The 19,745-nt window shown below is 35.6% G+C and overlaps 1 protein-coding gene across 1 annotated transcript in view; it reads left to right on the top strand.

Moving 5' to 3' along the window:
* Positions 1-19,745, top strand: part of TRDN (triadin) — a 379,865-nt gene that overhangs the window by 207,444 nt on the left and 152,676 nt on the right. The window contains exons 13-14 of the mRNA XM_034669079.1: positions 5,908-5,961; positions 10,055-10,084. Coding sequence (XP_034524970.1) covers positions 5,908-5,961; positions 10,055-10,084 — 84 coding nt within the window. The remainder of the gene's footprint in view (positions 1-5,907; positions 5,962-10,054; positions 10,085-19,745) is intronic.

Genomic DNA, 19,745 nt, shown 5'->3' with positions numbered 1-19,745 from the left:
AAAACTACTTTGATTCTAAAACAAAATACATTGCTTGATGGAATATAGATTTCCTGGGGGAATAAAAGAAGCTAAATTATGCTACCTATTGTAAATGATGCTGCCAGTTTATTTAGATTTTTAACCTCTAGCAATAACAGATTATTTTGATAAATTATTCATGTTTCTGCATTGTGCACCTTTTGCAATTTGCATATCTGGCAGCAAATAGGCCCTCTTTTCAGGCTTCAGTCCCCTTGGTCAGACAGGATGGCCGAAGGCTGCTTCATGATTAATTTCATCTCAATAGGGTAATTGTCACACTCGGATGAAGCAACACCTCTGAAATATGCTTTCCTGGAGCCATGAAGTACACGAGGCTTAGCTTAAGAACTTTTAAGCATATAATAACTTTTAGCTTAAATGTTAACCTTTCTTTGTTTCGAGAGTATCTACATCTAAAAATAGTAAATTAGATTTTATAAGAATAAAAAACAATGATTTAAGGCTTAATTTAGCAGTTCATTAGATTGCCGGATGATTTTTTAGAGTCTAGTATCTTATTCCAAAAAAGGATGTATATATTTTGATGGATCAAGGTTTCATATTGCTGGTTCAAAGTTTAGCTGCTGAACCAGTAAATATTTCTTTCTTTCCTGGTTTGTGGAAAAGTTATTCAACTTTTCTATGTTTAGTTTTCTCACCTAAGAACAATCTAAATGCTTCCCACGACTAGAATAGCAAGAGATGGCTTTGGAGACTTGTTTCTGTTCCTTTTTTTGGAAAATTAATGAATGAAATTGATTTGTAATTTGAGTCCTAAAGAAACATTGGTTCGTGTCATGCTTTTAAACAGAATTCCTAGATTACCAAATCCATGCAAGTTGTAAATTTGTTTGAAATAGTGAAATTCTAAAAAATTCCAAATTGCAACCAGGGTCACACTATACTGTAGTGAAAATAAAGTTCTGAAATTTAAAATTAAAACACTTTCTGCATATCATATGATAAATGATCAAAGAGAAAAAGAGTTTGAATTAGTTTTTGTCATCTTAAAAATGCAAGAGTCCTAAATTTAATGACTCATTTGAAACTGGTCAATTAAATTTTTTTTACACTTTTGTAATTAGATCTTTTTAATGCAATCAATTGCTTACATGTTTATGAGAGACAGTTTTCACAGTATTTTGCTAGGTGTTAGGGTTATGAAGTTGAATGAATAACTCATCAGTGATCACAGGGAATTTATAGATTAGTAGGAAACTATAGTTTTGTAAGTAAATAATTAAAATATAATCACACACTGAATAGAAATCTGTACTGCTGAGTCCATTGGGCTTGTTATGGAGAAAAGACCAGGAAGAAGATCAGGTCATCAGAAACCATTAACTACTTGACCACCTGCTGCCACTCATTCTCCTGCCTTTGTCAGATCACTCACCTCTCTTTCCTTCAGCTCTTTCTTTTGTATTTTGCTGTTTTGTGAAGGGATTTAAATGTTATTTAGGGATATTGATTGTTACATTTGAAAGAGAAAATGATTGCTTCCAACTTTATTTTTTTAAGAGTTTTTAAATTTATTTTTGAGAGAGAGAGACAGAAACAGAGCACACACATGCTCAAGCGGTGGGGGGAGGGGTACAGGGAGAAGCAGAGGGAGAGGGACAAGCAGACTCGCTGAGGGAGCATCGCGGAGCAGGATCCCACAACCGCGAGATCGCGACTGGAGCTGAGAACAAGAGGGGAGCACTCAACCTGCTGAGCCACCCAGGCGCCCTTCAACTTACTTTAAAGAATAAAAATATTAGGGGTGCCTGGGTGGCTCAGTCAGTTAAGCATCTGCCTTCTGCTCAGGTCATGGTCCCAGGGTCCTGGAACACAGCCTCCCATCATCGGGATCCTTGCTCAGTGGGGAGCCTGCTTCTCCCTCTCCCTCTACTCCTCCCCCCAACTCGTTCTCTCTCTCTCTCTCTCAGTCACTCTCAAATAAATAAATAAAATCTTTTTTAAAAAAGAATAAAGGGGCGCCAGGGTGGCACAGCGGTTAAGCGTCTGCCTTTGGCTCAGGGCGTGATCCCGGCGTTATGGGATCGAGCCCCACATCAGGCTCTTCTGCTATGAGCCTGCTTCTTCCTCTCCCACTCCCCCTGCTTGTGTTCCCTCTCTCTGGCTGTCTCTATCTCTGTTGAATAAATAAAAAATAAAATCTTAAAAAAAAAAAGAATAAAAACATTATAAATGTAATCATTTATTTTGAGGGAAACTGGAGGAATGCTTAGAAATACTTAAATTGTAAGTATGATCACTACAAAATTAATCTTCATCTACTGTCCGTTAGTTAAAGATCACCCCTGAACTCGGTGTGGCAGTCCATTTGTTGTTACAGTTATGTGAAGGGGCGCCTGGCTGGCTCAGCTGGTAGAGCATGTGACTCTTGATCTCAGGGTCCTGAGTTCGAGATGTACACATTGGGTATAGTGATTACTTAAACATAAAATCTTAAAAAAATAAAGTTATTTGAAACTTAAATTTGAAAACTCAATGGATTTGCACTTCATGTTAAAAGAAGTCAATATAAACAGAGCCCCACAGGAAAAACTTTATGATATTAAATGAATATTTAAACCTGTATGTGAAAATTGATTCCTTAACTAAACATTTGCAGACTCATAATATTTTTTCAATTTTGTAAATCAGACTGTTCCATTTGGCTTATCTGATTCTTGAAAATTTATATAAACACATGTTTCAGGAGCCTAAGAATACTAACTTCTCAGATAATTTTCTACTAAAGTATTCCCAAGAAAATTATGCTGACATATTAATCTAGGTCCATCCTGTCCCTGATTTTGTGGTCCATATTATTATTTATTAATTTCAGAATTATTATACTCTTTAGTTGAATTTTCTTATCTTCCTGCACTTTTATTTAAATTGTTGCATTTTATTTCAAAAATGTAACTATAAAAATTATCAAATAAATCTTAGGAACAATGAAATCATTTGCATTTGCCATAATAAAATTTTCATTTGGGATGCAAGTAGAGGAGGCAGTGAGTGATACACAGAAAAATAAGACTGGCTATCACTTGATGATGATTAAATGGGTGTTAAGTACATGGAGATCATTATAATTTCTTCTTTAGTTTTATAGATATTTGAAATTTTTCCTAATAAAAAGTTAGTTTCTTTTGTAGTTGGCAGTAATAAAAGACAGAACAATTATTTATAATAAAAATTTGTGTGGATTTGAATGTATTTTCACTCTTCTGCAATTTTTGGTGTGGCTTTAATGCTGTTCATTTATGGTCTCAGAGTTAACTCCTTCCTTAAAGTTTTGAAAACTGAAATGCTGTACACAAGCAGATATCAAATATCACCTCTTCATGTGTCCTCAATAGATTTGAGACTGATGTTGGGTGAATGCAAGTTGGCAAACTTGTTGGAAAGCATTTGGTTTTAAACTGTTAAATTTTACTTAAAAGCTTGAGATCAGAGAAAGAGTAGATGGAATTAGGAAGGAAAAACAATATTTTACTGCGACAGAATTGAGAATTAGCTCCATTAAAGTTATTCCTTTGTGGGTGGACACTGTCTGTAGAATGCCCCCTTTAAAATAACACCTTTTACTTGGGAACAGTATCCAGAGTGTATCACTGTGCATTGGTGGATGGGTAGATTTGAGGAAGGTAGAGGGGTGGAGAGCTAAGGCATAGCAGGAAAAAAGAGTCCATAGAGTATGAGCCCTTAAAACATGCCCACTCAATGTGCACACAGCCCAACAGATACTGGGTAGGGTTAGTGAAGATGTGACTCTTGAGAGCTGAGTCTGTCACCTGTCAGAATACTCAAATGGAGAATGCTGAATAGTCAGGAGCATGATCTGACCCCTGATCACTGAGGGAGAAAGCAGCTGACAGAGTAACTGAATGATCAACGGGAGAAGTAATGGGGCCCTAAGTAAAGTTCCCCCAAATTCACAGTTGGGTGTACTGGGAGGTGAGGTAGAATCTTTGGTATGGAAGGATTGTTTGAGGAGCCATGATTTAAGAAAACATAAAGAAGAAAGAGAAGATAGGAAAATCAGCTGTTAAAATTCTAAGGTACTATACTGACTACAATTTTAAAATCTTCTTTTTAAAAAATCAGGAACTACTTTACAATTTTCTGATATTCTGAGATCTTTAAAGATTGAAACACCAGAGCAGTCTAGGGTGCTTCTGGTGATCTTTTGGACCTATCCTTTCATCTAATTTTTCATTTACCAATATTTATTAAGTGACCACTAGATGCTAGTCATGTAGGTATAGGGCTAGAGCAATACTGAGAAATACATTAGTTAAAAATTCAATGTTTGTGTATGAATCTTGACTAATTATTGAGACCGTTTATTCTGGGAGTGACAAAGATAGCACTAGCATGAAGCTGGCATGGATTTTTCCTCCTGAAGAAAGGAAAAAAATAAAGAGATCATAGGTAAAATGAAATCAACTTAATTTTGGCAAAAAATAATTTCTCTGAATAATAAATAGGGTAATAATTAAAATCGCAAATGAATCAAGTATTATTTCTTTTATAAAAAGCACAATGAAAAATTGACATTTTCATAATCCTTATTATGATATAAATGAATAATTAACTCACCAACAAGAGGTAAGACATAAATTAGAAACAAAACTTTCATTTGCCTAAAAAACATGGAAACTTTGATTTTTTGCAAGTTATTCTGATGCGATCTTATTTTATAACTCTAAAAGTGTAATATTAAATAAGCTATAATCAACATTTGATGATTAAACAAAAGATTGAGTATTTATGTGTATCAACTGCAACATTTACACATAGCTTAGTGTATACACGTAATAGGTCCCAAATCAATGTGATGAACGAATGAATAAAGGTTAACATCCATAACAAATGACCAAATCTTCCTTCCCATATTATTAAATGTTAATTTAAATATTGAAAGCTTACTGAAGACAATCATGAACCATTATTTAGTGAAATGGGAGATAAGCATTGCTTTTTGAAATCTTTATTTCCCCTTTATTTTCATGCTAATTAATTAAATAATACACTTAAGTAGTTACCATCTGTGTTTTTGTATCCTTTTTCTTTAAAGAGAAAATTCTGAAAAAATAAAAACAAAGACCCTGGGGCGCCTGGGTAGCTCAGTGGTTAAGCATCTGCCTTCCACTCAGGGCGTGATCCCGGCGTTCTGGGATGGAGCCCCACATCAGGCTCCTTCTCTGGAAGCCTGCTTCTTCCTCTCCCACTCCCCCTGCTTGTGTTCCCTCTCTCTCTGGCAGAGAATCTCTGTCAAATGAATAAATAAAATCTTAAAAAACAAAAACAACAGAAAAAAAAACAAAAAAAAACAAAGACCCTATGACAAGAGGGAAGCGAGATTCAAAACGAAGTTTTGTTATTCTGTTGCGACACAAACTGCTGCCCAGGACCAAGCTAACGGCCCCACAGGGCCGGGAATGGCGTCTTGAGTCCACGCTTGCCTCTGGGTATTAGTTGTCCTGGGCTTTATCCTCATATTAGTCATTCAATGAGCTTCTATGAGCCACTTTATTTATGTCTAAATGTTCCATCCATTTCAAAAGTTTGGTAATGCAGAAATTATTTACCAAGAATTCTGAGATTTTCAAATTCAGGTGCCCAACAAATGCAAAGTGCTCCATGGTCACTTCACAGTAAGGCAGTTTTGAGAAACTTTTTTTTTTTTTTTTGGTCTCCATAAACCTAATTTCTTAGTGATCCCCCTACCAACTGTGCACCTTCCTTAACAAAAATTCTGAGTGCCAAGGGCAATGTGTTTTACGTTTGTTTTTGATTTTCTAATCTCCCCCTTTTTAGGGCTTTAACTATCTTTCTGAAATGGTAATTCATGGTCATTTATTTATCTATTTTCTTTATAAGATCCAGGGAAAGCTCCTGAAACCAAACAAGGGACTATAAAAGTTCCGGCACAAGGTAAGCAATAAAACACTTTAAACATTCTATTTCTTTTTTTTTTTTTTTAAGTACATAACACTTTATTGACAAAAAGCAAGGCTTGTTTATTGCAGAATAGCGCCATCTGCTGGGTTGTTACAGAAAATATGGTTGCGTGACAATACACATTTTGAGTATTTATTTTTTAGCTGGAGGAACCATGAAGGACCCAAGAATTAGTATGTTGACTTCAAGTTTCAGTCATTGAGCTTTTACTTATATTTCTAAAAATAAGCCATAGATAGATTGATAGATGATAGGTAGAAAGATTGATAGAGATATAAATAATATACAATTTTCCAGTGTTTTCAGTTATACCTTGTAATTTGCATCATATTAGAAAAATTGTCAAAATGTTATTAAATTAATATTATTTCATCTATGTTAAGACTGCAGAAATTGGGTTTCAGATATGACTACAAAGAAATCACCCTAGTTTGTATAAGCCATCTGAGAAAATGAGTTTCATCACTTACTAATATCTTTCAGTCATCAAAGTGGTTTCTTTAAGAGAACTTTAGAAAAATATTGATTTTTTATTTTATTTATTTTTTAAAATTTATTTTAGGGAAAGAGAGAGAGGGGAGAGGGGCAGAGGAAAAGGGAGAGAGAGAAACTCATGCAGACTCCCCACTGAGCGTGGAGCCCAACTGAGGGCTCGATCCCAAAACCCTGAGATCATGACATGAGTTGAAACCAAGAGTTGAATGCTTAACTGACTAAACTCCCCAGGCATCCCAAAATATTTATTCTTTAAATCGTCATTTTGGGAAAAGTACTTCTTTAAAATAATTTTCCTACAAAGTTTTTTTATTTTTTACTTTTAATTTTTTAAAATTTTATTTATTTATTTCACAGAGAGCACAAGCTGGGAGAGCAGCATCTGAAATCACATTCTTTGAGAAAGCTATTCTTACTCCTGTGTATCTCCAAGTGAACAGAATAGAATATGATTTATATGACCCTTATTCTTAAACCATGAAAAGTAATTTGATGAAAGCATAAGGGAAGGACAGAAGTGTTCTGACTTTTGTCATCTATGAAAACTTTACAGATCACCTTTAGGGAATAAAAGGTAAAATATTTAATAGAGGAAAATTTTTTTAGCTTTTTAAGTTTTTATTTTAATTCCAGTGAGTTAACATACAGTGTTAGTGTTATATTAGTTTCAGGAGTGCAATATAGTGATCCAACACTTCCGTACAACCCCCAAGATGACAGATGAGCGTGCTCCTAATCTCCATCACCTATTTAACCCATCCTGGCACTCCTCCCCTAACAGAACCTTTGCTTTCTTCCCTATGCTATATTATGCAATATCTAGCATTAAAGACATGCATTTAGATGGTGTTACATTTGTTTCTGGGCAGAAGACCTTTGTAGCAGACTCCTCAGCATATAACATATAACATGGCTGCATTTACCCTGGACTCAACCGTATGCAGAATCATCGTATTAAATATTGGTAAAATGGGTTGGCTGCCTTCCATTTGACCCAGTGATGCTATTTATAAGCAATGCATATACTAGGTGATTAGGAACTATGATACCAATTTTTAATTTTCATTGAATCAGCAGGTTGTTCAAGAAAACAGATTCTTCTTTAGGAGAGTATAACAAATATTATGGGATGTAGAAAGCAGAACAAATATGATCACTTTTGGGGTTTTATTCATGAAAATGCAACTCAGAGTCATTACCTCCAGCAGAGGGTTACCAGTTCAAAGAATCATTGTGGTTAATGTATACATGTTCTCATAAAAACGCACTTGCCTTAAGACACTTCTGCTTTGATTGAGGCTTCTGAGAGCTTTAGTGGCTGTGGAACTACAACTCGAGGCAGGATTTTAATGTTACTTCGGTGTCATATCAGAGGAATTCAAGGGGGAGGAAATTGCAGAGATATCTCGAAACTTGCTTCAAATTTGAGCTTGGGGCCAGGGGCTCTTCATTTTTACATTCCAACTAGGCTAGACAAGGCAGCCTCAGAAATTATTCTTTTGGAATCAAAGATTTATTGTTGGGTCACTAATACCCTAGAGTTTCAAAGTCTTGTTAGAAACATTCTTCTAAGGAAATTATATGAACATGTTGATTAAACATGGCACACAAGGCAGGAGTTTGGGGCTGTTCACTAAAATGGCAATGACACACCAAAGCAGGGACACCAAGCAGGGATAAATATCACTTGTGCTGTGCACATCTTCCATGGCTCTTAGGCTTTCTAATAGCACAGCCACATAATTAAATAATGAGTAGAAATAATTAATATTTGCATGTACTTCATTAGGAGACAGAGCTTGAACACCATTGGCAGTATTGCTCTAGCAAAGGCTGATATTTTGGAGTATAAAATGAAAAATTGGTAATGATACTTGCAGTGTGATAAAAGACTAGACTATATCTGTCCATTTATTTATTTTTTTTACTTTTGTGGCAAAGATAATACTTAGACTCTAGTTTTATATAAGCTGCGTGCGCATGTGTGCATATTTAACCCTATCATTATGATTTAGCACACTTTCTTTGGAAGTACATTTTAAAAAATTTTAACAGAGTTTTGAGACAGAGAAGAGTATGAAATAAATGACTCTATACAACAGATTACAATTTGGAGATCTAAGAAATTTAAATAATAACATAAATAGAATATCGTGTAGTGTTGAATTGAATTGTAGAGATAATAAATATCATAGTTAAGACAAAGTGATTTTTAATAAGAGTTGGGGGTTGGGGGATTCCTCATGGGTCAAGGATGACTTCACTTGGGCTTGGAGCGTGACTAAAGAATAAACTGGCAGATAAAAAAAGCATTGCTAGTGTAGATGGCTTAAATAAATAGTGATAATTATAAAAGGCTATTGTCAGTATCAAGGTAAGAGACAACCTCGACTATGATAGTTATCAATGACTTGGGGAAAATGCAACTAATATGGACATTTGGCAGAAATATTTGACAGAATATAAAGAATGAAACAAAGGAAAAATTTAAAATGGTGCTGAGCTTTTGGGCCTGGGTGAATAAGATGATTATAATTGTCAAAACTAAGTCCCACGGAAAGGAAGTAGCTTAAGGGGGGAGGTGAGCATTCATTTTCGGGCAGGTGTATGTTGAGCAGATGGAGTGCCATCTAGGCAGTGAATTTTCTGTAGCCAGTAAAAACTTAAGTGGGTCTAGGTGAAGCCCCAGCGAGAAGATGCACATGGAAGTGCTTTGGTAATTGTAGCACAGACTAAACACCCAAAGTAGTCCTAGATGTTGGGTCTAAGCAGCCCGGCAAATTCTAATTCACTCAGGCAGGATTACCTTATGGGCATGTGCACGATCTTTGATTCAATTTCTGTGGTCTAAGACTTCTTGGAGTGGGTTTGGCTCCTGAATGAACTTTATAGAGAACCAAGGATCATCTTGCCTGGAGCAACCCCAAACTGAGTGCCTCCCTGAAATGTTACAAGTTACAATTTGTATCCAGATTTAGATTCATGATCCAGGGTTAGATAAATTCTACCGCAGAGAAAGTCAGAATTCAAAGGTGATTAAAGTGTGCTGTGCCTTCTCTCTGTGTAAAGATGGCATACATTTGCTAAAAGGAGGGTGGACTTGTCATTGCCCCTCACTGAAATGGAACATTTTAAACACTACTGTCATAAATGCATATAATAAACTGGTGTATAATTTCTTAGTAGCTAGGCACAGATAATTTATGAAATATCACCTCCATTTTTGGCATAGACCTAGAGGTGTTTATGGTTTTCTCAGATGTAACTATTTCAAACCTAAAATGAACTTATACTAAACACATACTGTACTTATTTATTTAACTTCTTATCTATGTAAAAAATATTTTTAATTCTTTTTTTTGGTTTTATGCTTATATCTGAGTTTTTTAAAAAACTTCACATAACATAATATTTTCAGGTTATTCTCTATTGCAGAAGTTGGATGGATAAATTTGTGCATAGATAAAAACTCAATTTATGAATACATGGAATACAGTCTCATATTCCCAGGAGTATTCTGAAGAGCGATCACTTAATATATTTTAACACTATTTTATTTATTTTATTTCAGCAGCAGCTAAAAAAGATGAAAAGAAGGAAGGTATGTTCAATGCAAAAATTGCACTACTCCTTTTGTATAAACAATTTACCAAAATCCAGAGTTGGGTTTTGCTTGCCATCTCGCCTGTGTTTCCTTTGGATAACTGGTTCTGTATTATGCAGACATGTCTCATGAATGTATTTTTCTCCCTTACTTCATATAAAAGGGCGAACTGCTTTTTAAAAAACAATTATAAATCTCGTCTTTTCAAGATATAGGGGAAAAAACATAACCTCTCAAAATCCCAGATCTTCCATTCCATTAGAAGTTTTACCAAATTTCAAAAGTGCAAAAGATATAGACTGTTTTACTCTACTAACTACTTATATCTCTGACACGGACCAGCAACTGATGCTACTTTGTTCTGTTAAGTTGCAAATAGCAAAGAAACCATAGTCCATCCCCTGCATACCATCTCCTTTTGTCAGAATGTCCTGAGATGGAGTAAAATATTCCTTTCTGTCAAAGAAAACATGCACTCAAAGGGATTTAACAGGTAAGGAAGACTTTGTTAAAGTCTATTGCAATAGATCTCAAGTCCATCGCAATATAAGCAAAATCCAACACCAGTGAAACAGAAAAGCTGAGAATTTTTAAGCTCTGAGATGAGCTAGTGGAAGGTATTGGAGGACATTGGGCGGTTGGGGTGTGGGGCGGTGGTCATTGTGATTAGGCCATCTGTATTTATTAATTGCTGCTTATCGAAGTTAGGCNATAAACAATTTACCAAAATCCAGAGTTGGGTTTTGCTTGCCATCTCGCCTGTGTTTCCTTTGGATAACTGGTTCTGTATTATGCAGACATGTCTCATGAATGTATTTTTCTCCCTTACTTCGTATAAAAGGGCGAACTGCTTTTTAAAAAACAATTATAAATCTCGTCTTTTCAAGATATAGGGGAAAAAACATAACCTCTCAAAATCCCAGATCTTCCATTCCATTAGAAGTTTTACCAAATTTCAAAAGTGCAAAAGATATAGACTGTTTTACTCTACTAACTACTTATATCTCTGACACGGACCAGCAACTGATGCTACTTTGTTCTGTTAAGTTGCAAATAGCAAAGAAACCATAGTCCATCCCCTGCATACCATCTCCTTTTGTCAGAATGTCCTGAGATGGAGTAAAATATTCCTTTCTGTCAAAGAAAACATGCACTCAAAGGGATTTAACAGGTAAGGAAGACTTTGTTAAAGTCTATTGCAATAGATCTCAAGTCCATCGCAATATAAGCAAAATCCAACACCAGTGAAACAGAAAAGCTGAGAATTTTTAAGCTCTGAGATGAGCTAGTGGAAGGTATTGGAGGACATTGGGCGGTTGGGGTGTGGGGCGGTGGTCATTGTGATTAGGCCATCTGTATTTATTAATTGCTGCTTATCGAAGTTAGGCTCCTACCCTCCCATAGAGACTGGGATATAGGAGCATTACATCTGTTGATGGTTATATTTCAAAAGGATGTCTCCTAGGTCCTGAGAAAGATATTTCTGGTTGTAGCAGATTTATATTTCAAAAGAACAAAGAAAGAATTTACAGTTGCAAGTTTTGTAAAGTAAATGTACTAATACAAGGGAGGTTGTGGGCCTATAATCAGGAAGACACCTGTCTAAAATTTCATCAAGCTAAGGGGAATATTGAGACTGTCTTAGTCATTGTGATTCTATTTGGAGAGATGTTTCTTCTGTACCCTGACAATACTCAGACAAGGTCTAGATATCACCACTGTTTATTAATCTAGGCTTATTTTCTTAGTAAAAACAGTGTGAAGATATAAGCAATCATTTCTAACTTTGACAATGACAATAATATTCTATTTAGTGTTCATACAGTCTGAGAAAAATAGAAAGCAAGTGTTATATTTTATATTTAGTATCATCAGAATTTTACATAATCGTAGCNGAGACTGTCTTAGTCATTGTGATTCGATTTGGAGAGATGTTTCTTCTGTACCCTGACAATACTCAGACAAAGTCTAGATATCACCACTGTTTATTAATCTAGGCTTATTTTCTTAGTAAAAATAGTGTGAAGATATAAGCAATCATTTCTAACTTTGACAATGACAATAATATTCTATTTAGTGTTCAGTCTGAGAAAAATAGAAAGCAAGTGTTATATTTTATATTTAGTATCATCAGAATTTTACATAATCGTAGCAGCTTGGAACTCACATTCTACTTCTATTAAACAGGAATCTAAGAGTCCATAGATAGAAGACAGAAAAAAAATATTTTAGCTGGCCATTATTTGTTCAGAGAGAACAAAACCATGGTATCATAATAAAGCCAACTAAGACACATTAGTGTGTTTATTTCCCCATGTATGCATAACAAATCTTTAGGTGTATTCTGGAACTTACATCATTTACATGATCAATACTGTGGTGAGGATACAGAGACTTTACAAGAAAAAAGAAGTTGCAAGTCCTTGGCACAGTTTTTGATATAGACAGTCCTCAAAAGTGTTAATCTTTTCCCACCATTCCTTCTTAGGAATAAAGAACAATTTGCCATTTGATTTAGGAAAAAGAGTAATATGAACAGTTATTTTTCCATTCATTAGTATTCAAACCAAAGTCTTAAAAGACTTTTGGGTATATGAAACAATAGTCAAATTACAAACTGCATCGCTTTAGGCTTTATATCTGGGGTTTTGTTTTTTTTTCTCATTACTATGCTTCCAGGGTTTTTTGTTCTATTTTTCCTGGATTAGATGCCTCATTTTCTTTTTCTTTTTTTGAGAAATTGTTTATAATCATTATATAATACTTGGAAGAGCCTGGAGAGCTTGGGCAGAGCTTTGCCATAGAGAGTCAAGCCATCCAGTGTCCACCACCAGCTGTAAAATGTATAAAACATATACCCTTAATTATTATTATTATTATTATTATTTCCAAAGAGTTTCATAGGTTAGCTCTTATCTTTTATTTGGAAAAATTTTGTATTTGTGAAGATTATGCTGTTTAAGAAAAAAGACAGCTATCTAGAATAATTTTCATTGTTTCCATCGTATAAAGGAGAACAGACTCAATGTCCAGCTATTCTAGGCAGTCATTTGATTTTGTTTCACGAGTTTCTATTTCCCTTTCTCCTGTTGAGCAGAGCAGAGAGATATACGGACATGAGTCTTGGCTCTTGCTTTTCCATAGAGGTTTCCTGCCTCTGTTGGAAATATGTCTATTCAAATGAGAATGTTTAATACAAATTACCAGATACAATTTGGATTTTCAACATTTTCTTTTATACAAAGTTTATTTCTATTCACATTCAAACTCTTGGGGTACAGTTCAAAGATACTGATGGTTGACAACTTTCCTGGAGGAGAAGAAAATCAGGAGGGCTTTACGGCTTAACTAGAATGCCCTGGGAAGTTCTTTTCTTAGTGAGTTTTAAAATGCAGAAACAAAAGTACATAGCAGTTTCCTTATTATCAAAGATGATCTGTGCACCAAGGATCAAGGGCTTCCTACATAGTAAACTCTGAAGATTTGCTTTTCATGTTAAGATCTTATCCCCCATGTCCCATCAAGTCCTTTTCAGAAAACTTAACAAGAGAGACCCTTGGTTCCACTGAGCTTTGCCCATCAGTTTTGTTGTTCTTTGGAGTTTTGGCATCAGAGCTACCATATCTTAGCTTAAGGGGAGGGACATTTTTGAATATTCAACTGGGTTCCCTTTATAGGCCTTTTTCTACTGAAATTTCCCCTGTGTGCCAGTCTCTTCCCTGGTATAGGCACTTTACTCATCATCTGTCAACACACATTCTTTCTAACTTTCCGTTAGTTTCAAAGTCCCATCAAATTGTGTTTTTCTCTATAAAATGTGCTTATTCTCTATTTCTTCTTATGTAATTGCCCCACTCTCTTTGTAGACGCAGAGACACAAATTCTGGCATAAGCTTCAACCTCTGTCTCTCCTTTGCCCCTAGCATTTAGTCTTCTAGAATTTTTAATTTGGCTGGACTCTCTTTTGTTTAATCTTTCCTAAAATAATTAGAAAGGCTAATCTTCATTCACAGCTCCCGGTCCTCTAGCTCTCACCTCACATTGCCGTTTGTGTCCTCACATTGGTTTTCTAACTTCTCATGTGAACCAGGGCAACGATCTCTGAAATCAGACGTTCTCAAAATGTGGTCAAGGACTCCTGAGGGTCTCTGAGACCCTGTCAGTTGTTCTTCAAGGTCAAAACTATTTTTGTAAAAATATGAAGTCATCGTTTGCCTGGTTCATTGTCATCCTCCCATGAGTGTGCACTGGAGTTTTCCAGAGGCTACATAATTTGCGATATTGCAACAGATTGAATATTTAAGCAGATATGCAAATCCAACTGTCTTCTCATTAAGCTAGACATTAATGAGATTCACAAAGTCACTCATCGCACCATTTTTTCTGTATTGGTAAATATTTTTGTCATAAAAATATATTATTTATGTTAATGTGCTTATTCTTTTTTTAATAAATGCATAAGCAAATTTATATTTTAAATTTTTCTCAACTTTAATTTTTAAAATTATAAGCATCAATGGATAGAAACTACATAAATAAAAGCTGTTTGGGGTCTTTTAAAATTGTAAAGAATTAAAGGATTCCTGAGATGAAAAAGTTTGAGACTCTCTAACCTAAATAATAATCCTACCTATAATATTTTCTCTAAATAGGGTCCTTCAAAATATTGAACTGGCTTCAAAAAACTTTTCGTATTGTTACCTATTTAAAATATTCAGTGACTCCACAGCAACCACAGATAAAGTCTACAGGCCTTAACCTGTAATCCAATCTGCACAGTCTGTTTCCTGACCTCCTGTCACGTACACATTTAGGCAAAGACAAAACCAAGGACTGAATAATTCCACCAGTCAAGCTACAATGAGCCCTTTTGAGACAGAGACAATTCATTACCTCCATGGTCAGTAGAAGCAAGAGTAGCTGAAGGTGCCAGCACTTCATGGTTCTTGTCCTACATACCAAAAAACAATGATACCCAAAGAAAAGAGGCCAGATAATGCAACACAAGTTAGGCACATTTCCGTGTTGAGNTCAAACCAAAGTCTTAAAAGACTTTTGGGTATATGAAACAATAGTCAAATTACAAACTGCATTGCTTTAGGCTTTATATCTGGGTTTTTTTTTTTTTTCCTCATTACTATGCTTCCAGGGTTTTTTGTTCTATTTTTCCTGGATTAGATGCCTCATTTTCTTTTTCTTTGAGAAATTGTTTATAATCATTATATAATACTTGGAAGAGCGTGGAGACCTTGGGCAGAGCTTTGCCATAGAAAGTCAAGCGATCCAGTGTCCACCACCAGCTGTAAAATGTATAAAACATATACCCTTATTTATTATTATTATTATTATTATTATTATTATTATTTCCAAAGAGTTTCATAGGTTAGCTCTTATCTTTTATTTGGAAAAATTTTGTATTTGTGAAGATTATGCTGTTTAAGAAAAAAGACAGCTATCTAGAATAATTTTCATTGTTTCCATCGTATAAAGGAGAACAGACTCAATGTCCAGCTATTCTAGGCAGTCATTTGATTTTGTTTCACGAGTTTCTATTTCCCTTTCTCCTGTTGAGCAGAGCAGAGAGATATACGGACGTGAGTTTTGGCTCTTGCTTTTCCATAGAGGTTTCCTGCCTCTGTTGGAAATATGTCTATTCAAATGAGAATGTTTAATACAAATTACCAGATACAATTTGGATTTTCAACATTTTCTTTTATACAAAGTTTATTTCTATTCACATTCAAACTCTTGGGGTACAGTTCAAAGATACTGATGGTTGACAACTTTCCTGGAGGAGAAGAAAATCAGGAGGGCTTTACGGCTTAACTAGAATGCCCTGGGAAGTTCTTTTCTTAGTGAATTTTAAAATGCAGAAACAAAAGTACATAGCAGTTTCCTTATTATCAAAGATGATCTGTGCACCAAGGATCAAGGGCTTCCTACATAGTAAACTCTGAAGATTTGCTTTTCATGTTAAGATCTTATCCCCCATGTCCCATCAAGTCCTTTTCAGAAAACTTAACAAGAGAGACCCTTGGTTCCACTGAGCTTTGCCCATCAGTTTTGTTGTTCTTTGGAGTTTTGGCATCAGAGCTACCATATCTTAGCTTAAGGGGAGGGACATTTTTGAATATTCAACTGGGTTCCCTTTATAGGCCTTTTTCTACTGAAATTTCCCCTGTGTGCCAGTCTCTTCCCTGGTATAGGCACTTTACTCATCATCTGTCAACACACATTCTTTCTAACTTTCCGTTAGTTTCAAAGTCCCATCAAATTGTGTTTTTCTCTATAAAATGTGCTTATTCTCTATTTCTTCTTATGTAATTGCCCCACTCTCTTTGTAGACGCAGAGACACAAATTCTGGCATAAGCTTCAACCTCTGTCTCTCCTTTGCCCCTAGCATTTAGTCTTCTAGAATTTTTAATTTGGCTGGACTCTCTTTTGTTTAATCTTTCCTAAAATAATTAGAAAGGCTAATCTTCATTCACAGCTCCCGGTCCTCTAGCTCTCACCTCACATTGCCGTTTGTGTCCTCACATTGGTTTTCTAACTTCTCATGTGAACCAGGGCAACGATCTCTGAAATCAGACGTTCTCAAAATGTGGTCAAGGACTCCTGAGGGTCTCTGAGACCCTGTCAGTTGTTCTTCAAGGTCAAAACTATTTTTGTAAAAATATGAAGTCATCGTTTGCCTGGTTCATTGTCATCCTCCCATGAGTGTGCACTGGAGTTTTCCAGAGGCTACATAATTTGCGATATTGCAACAGATTGAATACTTAAGCAGATATGCAAATCCAACTGTCTTCTCATTAAGCTAGACATTAATGAGATTCACAAAGTCACTCATCGCACCATTTTTTCTGTATTGGTAAATATTTTTGTCATAAAAATATATTATTTATGTTAATGTGCTTATTCTTTTTTTAATAAATGCATAAGCAAATTTATATTTTAAATTTTTCTCAACTTTAATTTTTAAAATTATAAGCATCAATGGATAGAAACTACATAAATAAAAGCTGTTTGGGGTCTTTTAAAATTGTAAAGAATTAAAGGATTCCTGAGATGAAAAAGTTTGAGACTCTCTAACCTAAATAATAATCCTACCTATAATATTTTCTCTAAATAGGGACCTTCAACATATTGAACTGGCTTCAAAAAACTTTTCGTATTGTTACCTATTTAAAATATTCAGTGACTCCACAGCAACCACAGATATAGTCTACAGGCCTTAACCTGTAATCCAATCTGCACAGTCTGTTTCCTGACCTCCTGTCACGTACACATTTAGGCAAAGACAAAACCAAGGACTGAATAATTCCACCAGTCAAGCTACAATGAGCCCTTTTGAGACAGAGACAATTCATTACCTCCATGGCCAGTAGAAGCAAGAGTAGCTAAAGGTGCCAGCACTTCATGGTTCTTGTCCTACATACCAAAAAACAATGATACCCAAAGAAAAGAGGCCAGATAATGCAACACAAGTTAGGCACATTTCCGTGTTGAGGAGCCAATTCTCAACTACAAACAAATGGTTTCATGGTCTGCAACTCTATTTCAAAGTGTTCTAGGCAGGAGAACTAGGCAGGAGAACTCAGGAAGTGATAAGAAACNCCAATTCTCAACTACAGACAAATGGTTTCATGGTCTGCAACTCTATTTCAAAGTGTTCTAGGCAGGAGAACTAGGCAGGAGAACTCAGGAAGTGATAAGAAACTGTTGTGATGCCTGGGTGGCACAGCGTAAGCGTCTGCCTTTGGCTCAGGGCGTGATCCCGGCGTTATGGGATCGAGCCCCACATCAGCCTCCTCTGCTATGAGCCTGCTTCTTCCTCTCCCACTCCCCCTGCTTGTGTTCCCTCTCTCGCTGGCTGTCTCTATCTCTGTCGAATAAATAAAATATTAAAAAAAAAAAAGAAACTGTCTCATGACAGCCTCCCATCCTCCTATATTTCAGAAGGATCAAAAGGCATTCTGCTGAGACTCACATTAGCTGTGGTTTAAAACAGCAAGGCCAATATGACTATGTGCTAGGCCACCATGACCCTGTGCTGGAGCCTTTACCTATACTTCCGCCCACTTTCTTCCTGTGTGTATCACATACTTCATCCATATCAAGCCATTCTCGATTTTACACATGCAACTTGCTGTCTTGCCTTTGCTCCTGCTGTTACCATAATAGAGCTTATCCTTTCCTTTTCCTTCTATGAATATTCAGTGTTTTTAGGGCTCAAGAAAAACTCTCCTTCCTCTAAGACATCTGTCTGACCCTCTTAATTAAATATACTTTCTTTTTCATTTATAATCTCCCATCAGAATTTATCTATACGTTCCTACCATTGCTTATTTTTTCTTGCCACCTTGTACTCATATTACTGATATTCATTTTCCCTCTACTCTAATTGACTTTAAAACTTTTGATTAAAGGGACCACATCTAATTCAATTTTATCCCCTATCGGGACTAACACATTTCCTCAGTTTGCACATTGCTTAACAAATATTTATTCTGTGAATGGATCAATAATATCTAGGACTCTTAAGATCGATATAATATCCACAAGAAGTATGAGCAGGTACTCAATTTTCCACATTCCAATCAAGGAAGAATTTATTATTATCATTATTATTGGAAGTTATATTCCAGCGACCTCTTTAGGTTTGAGAAATCATAGCCAAATACTGACAATTTCATCGTAGGTGTATTTTGATCACTAGCTGCTACTTGGGTTGCACTAGCCAATCTAGGTAGATCCCATTCATTTAAACTTAGCTTCACATATGAATTCTTAGGGGCTGGAAAGCCTTTGAGTTTTGCAACACAGTTATCTTCTGAAGGATACATTTCCACTGAGAATGAGCCAGATTAGATTTATCATTTGCTATAGCTAGAACAAGAACAAGTCAGTTGAATGTATGTGTGAATTAGGGCTTCAGAATTGAGGTCTGAAGAGAAATTATGCTAAAAAACAAAGCAAAATATCTGTTATTGTAACTGAATAAAGATGTCAGTGGGGCAACTTATACAAGGAAATGGAGTACTTTATCAAGAGTCATTTTTTTCCTTCCATACAACCGGCATTTCATTTTTCTCTGGCATCACTTAGGACTATAATACACCATACCCGATCCAGTAGTCCCTCTTTATCCACGGTGTCATTTTTGGCAGCTTCAGGGACCCGAGGTCAACCACCACCTGGAAGCAAATGGCCCTCCTTCTGACACATGGTTAGAAGGTCTAAAGTAGCCTAACATTAGTCATAATGCCTCTGTCATTCACCCCACTTTATCTCATCACACAGGCATTTATTTTATCATTTCACATCATCACAAGAAGGGTGACTACAGTACCATAAGATATTTTGAGATAGACCATATTCACATGACTTTTATTATAGTACATTGTTTTAATTTTTCTATTTTATAATTATTTATTATTACTAATCTCTTTCTGTGCCTAATTTATAAATTAAAATTTATCATAGGTATGCATGTATAGGAAAAAACATAGTATATACAGGGTTTGGTTTCAGGCATCCACTGGGGGTCTTGGAACATATCCACCCCCCCCACCCGGGATGAGGGAAACTACTGTGCATTGCTAAAGATGAGTGAATGATGAGTTGAACAGATTGCAAACACATCACTTCTTTTAAATC

This window comes from Ailuropoda melanoleuca, chromosome 10 (assembly GCF_002007445.2).
Source record: "Ailuropoda melanoleuca isolate Jingjing chromosome 10, ASM200744v2, whole genome shotgun sequence".
Lineage (NCBI taxonomy): Eukaryota > Metazoa > Chordata > Mammalia > Carnivora > Ursidae > Ailuropoda > Ailuropoda melanoleuca.
This window is presented reverse-complemented; position numbering and strand designations above follow the sequence as displayed.